Source organism: Apis dorsata, unplaced genomic scaffold (assembly GCF_000469605.1).
Source record: "Apis dorsata unplaced genomic scaffold, Apis dorsata 1.3 scaffold_894, whole genome shotgun sequence".
Taxonomy (NCBI): Eukaryota; Metazoa; Arthropoda; class Insecta; order Hymenoptera; family Apidae; genus Apis; species Apis dorsata.
In genome coordinates, this window is record NW_006264009.1 from 306,269 (window position 1) to 308,420 (window position 2,152).

The 2,152-nt window shown below is 36.9% G+C and overlaps 1 protein-coding gene across 2 annotated transcripts in view; it reads left to right on the top strand.

The window, feature by feature from the left end:
* Positions 1-2,137, top strand: part of LOC102676533 (GDNF-inducible zinc finger protein 1-like) — a 5,396-nt gene extending 3,259 nt beyond the window's left edge. The window contains exons 5-7 of one of the 2 annotated variants that reach the window (XM_006623447.2): positions 343-346; positions 1,069-1,496; positions 1,554-2,137. In XM_006623447.2, coding sequence (XP_006623510.1) covers positions 343-346; positions 1,069-1,496; positions 1,554-1,769 — 648 coding nt within the window. In that variant the 3' untranslated portion in view covers positions 1,770-2,137. The remainder of the gene's footprint in view (positions 1-342; positions 347-1,068; positions 1,497-1,553) is intronic. The other variant, XM_031514103.1, reaches the window with a different exon arrangement.
* Positions 2,138-2,152: the final 15 nt, after the last annotated feature.

Below are 2,152 nucleotides of genomic sequence, written 5' to 3' on the forward strand. Positions count from 1 at the left end.
GAGGAAAATCGATCGATTTTTTTTATTCGATTCCTTTGATTTTTTTTTTTTTTTTCATCCTTGTGCAATGTAACATTCCATCCATTTATTAATTTACGATGTTCACGCAGATTCGCACTCTCGCCGTAGACGATCTATATAACATCTATTAAACGTATCGTATCATAAGAATCCACGGAGTTTCTTATACATCAAGACAAGATTACTGTACGCGTATAGATGGATCTATAAGTGTGCGTTTACCGATATACGTACTGTTATATACGTGTGCGAGAATAATCACGTCTCGCATTATTGACGACTTTAGAAAAAGAGAAATACGTGTTATGATGTAACGATGAGAGTAGTAATATAAATATATGCTTCTTAACGTTTAAGGGCGTTCAATATACCGTGACGAGACCTCACGCGAACGATTCGCAGCTATCGATGGCACACCATCTTTTTCTACCTTTTATGTCGAACGGTATAAACGAGTCTGATTTTCGCGTTTTACCACAATTCTGTTTTCTCTCGTTTGATCTCGCAAAAAAAAAAAAAAAAAAAAAGAAAAAAAAAGGTACGAAACGCTTCGAGTTGACTGTTACTATTTAAATCTGTGCGATTGTAGACAAAATACACACATACACACAAATGACTGGTTGCAAATAAACCTATTTTACATTTTTAATTGTCTCATCATTTCCTGACATTCCGTTATCCTTTGTCCATGCACACCGCATGCATGGATTATTTAATTTTCAATTTCATATTTTATCAACACGTGTATTTCGAATATATTTATTATTTCTAATAAAATTTGGAAGAAAAGGAATCGCATAATCATAAGAAGAACAAACGTTCCACGTTATGCAAACCGTTTCACCGTTTCCATTTTGATTCCATTCGAAGTTTTATCCCATTTCCCAAAGAAAAGAAAAGAAAAAGAAAAATGAACCTGACGATGAACCGACAATCTCCTTACTCGAATTCCTTTCTTTAACTGGTTTTATCGAAGAAAAACTCGAATAAAATGAATAAAAAAAAAAGGAAGAAAAATTTGAAGTCGCGGACTGGAATTACTTGCAGGATCATCGAAGCCGAATGTAACCGTAATCGCCGATGCACGAGAGGCCTCGACCCCTTCGCCCGAGCCGGAAACACATGCGAGACTTCCAATTGGCCTTGATCGAACACCACCTTGGAATACGTATCGACACAACGACGAGGTTTACTCGCCGAATTATTCGAATTCGGAATCGATGCCCGATCAACAGGAATCCATGAACATACTCGTGGAACGGAATGCGAGAGTTCTGCGTTCTGTCTTTCCCACTTGTCCGGGGGCAGCTAACAATTCGGAATTCTCGGAGGAGACAGTGAAGGGTGCCACGGCGTATCCACCATTTCCGTGTCCGTTTTGCGACAGGGCGTACACAAGTTGGGGTTTTCGACGAAGGCACATCAAAGCCGTCCACACGATTTCACCATCTTTAAACTGTAAATGGTGCTTACAGGTATGCACGTGACGATTGCGATATTCGATAAGGATATAAAAGGAACGTTTCTTCCAGGTTCTTCCTACGCATGCGGCTTGGAGAAGTCACGTAATATTGGCGCACAATCTGTCCGCAAGCGACGCGCATAATGGTCTCCTGATTTTGGAGGAGGCGCATATGGTTTTACAAATTGCACGCCCTACCAGGTTGGACACTTTAGTTAATATAATTAAACAGAATTCTCAGCAGAACAACAATCAAGATACGAATTCACAATCGGAGAAAAATTGAATCGTCGTTGATCGTGATACAGCGAATTCGTGATCGAAATTTTGTTGTTGATGGAGATTTTTTACAAGGAAAGTTAGAAAAAATTTATATATTTTTTCTTAATTAGAATATTCTCATTTTCAGAGAATAGATGAACGAATAAAATATTTTTATACGAATAATCGCCTTGATCGGCGATAATTGTTTTTCTTTTATAATATTATTTTTTATATATTTTATTTTTTATATATGTATATTCTGATTGTATATATCGCTTTTATAGTCAGTTATTCGATGGCCAGTATCACGCTTCGTAGCGTAATGTATTTTTATTGCTGTATCCATTTGGATTCTTGTAAAAAAGAAATAAATAAATATTTAACATATGACATACGAAGCATTCT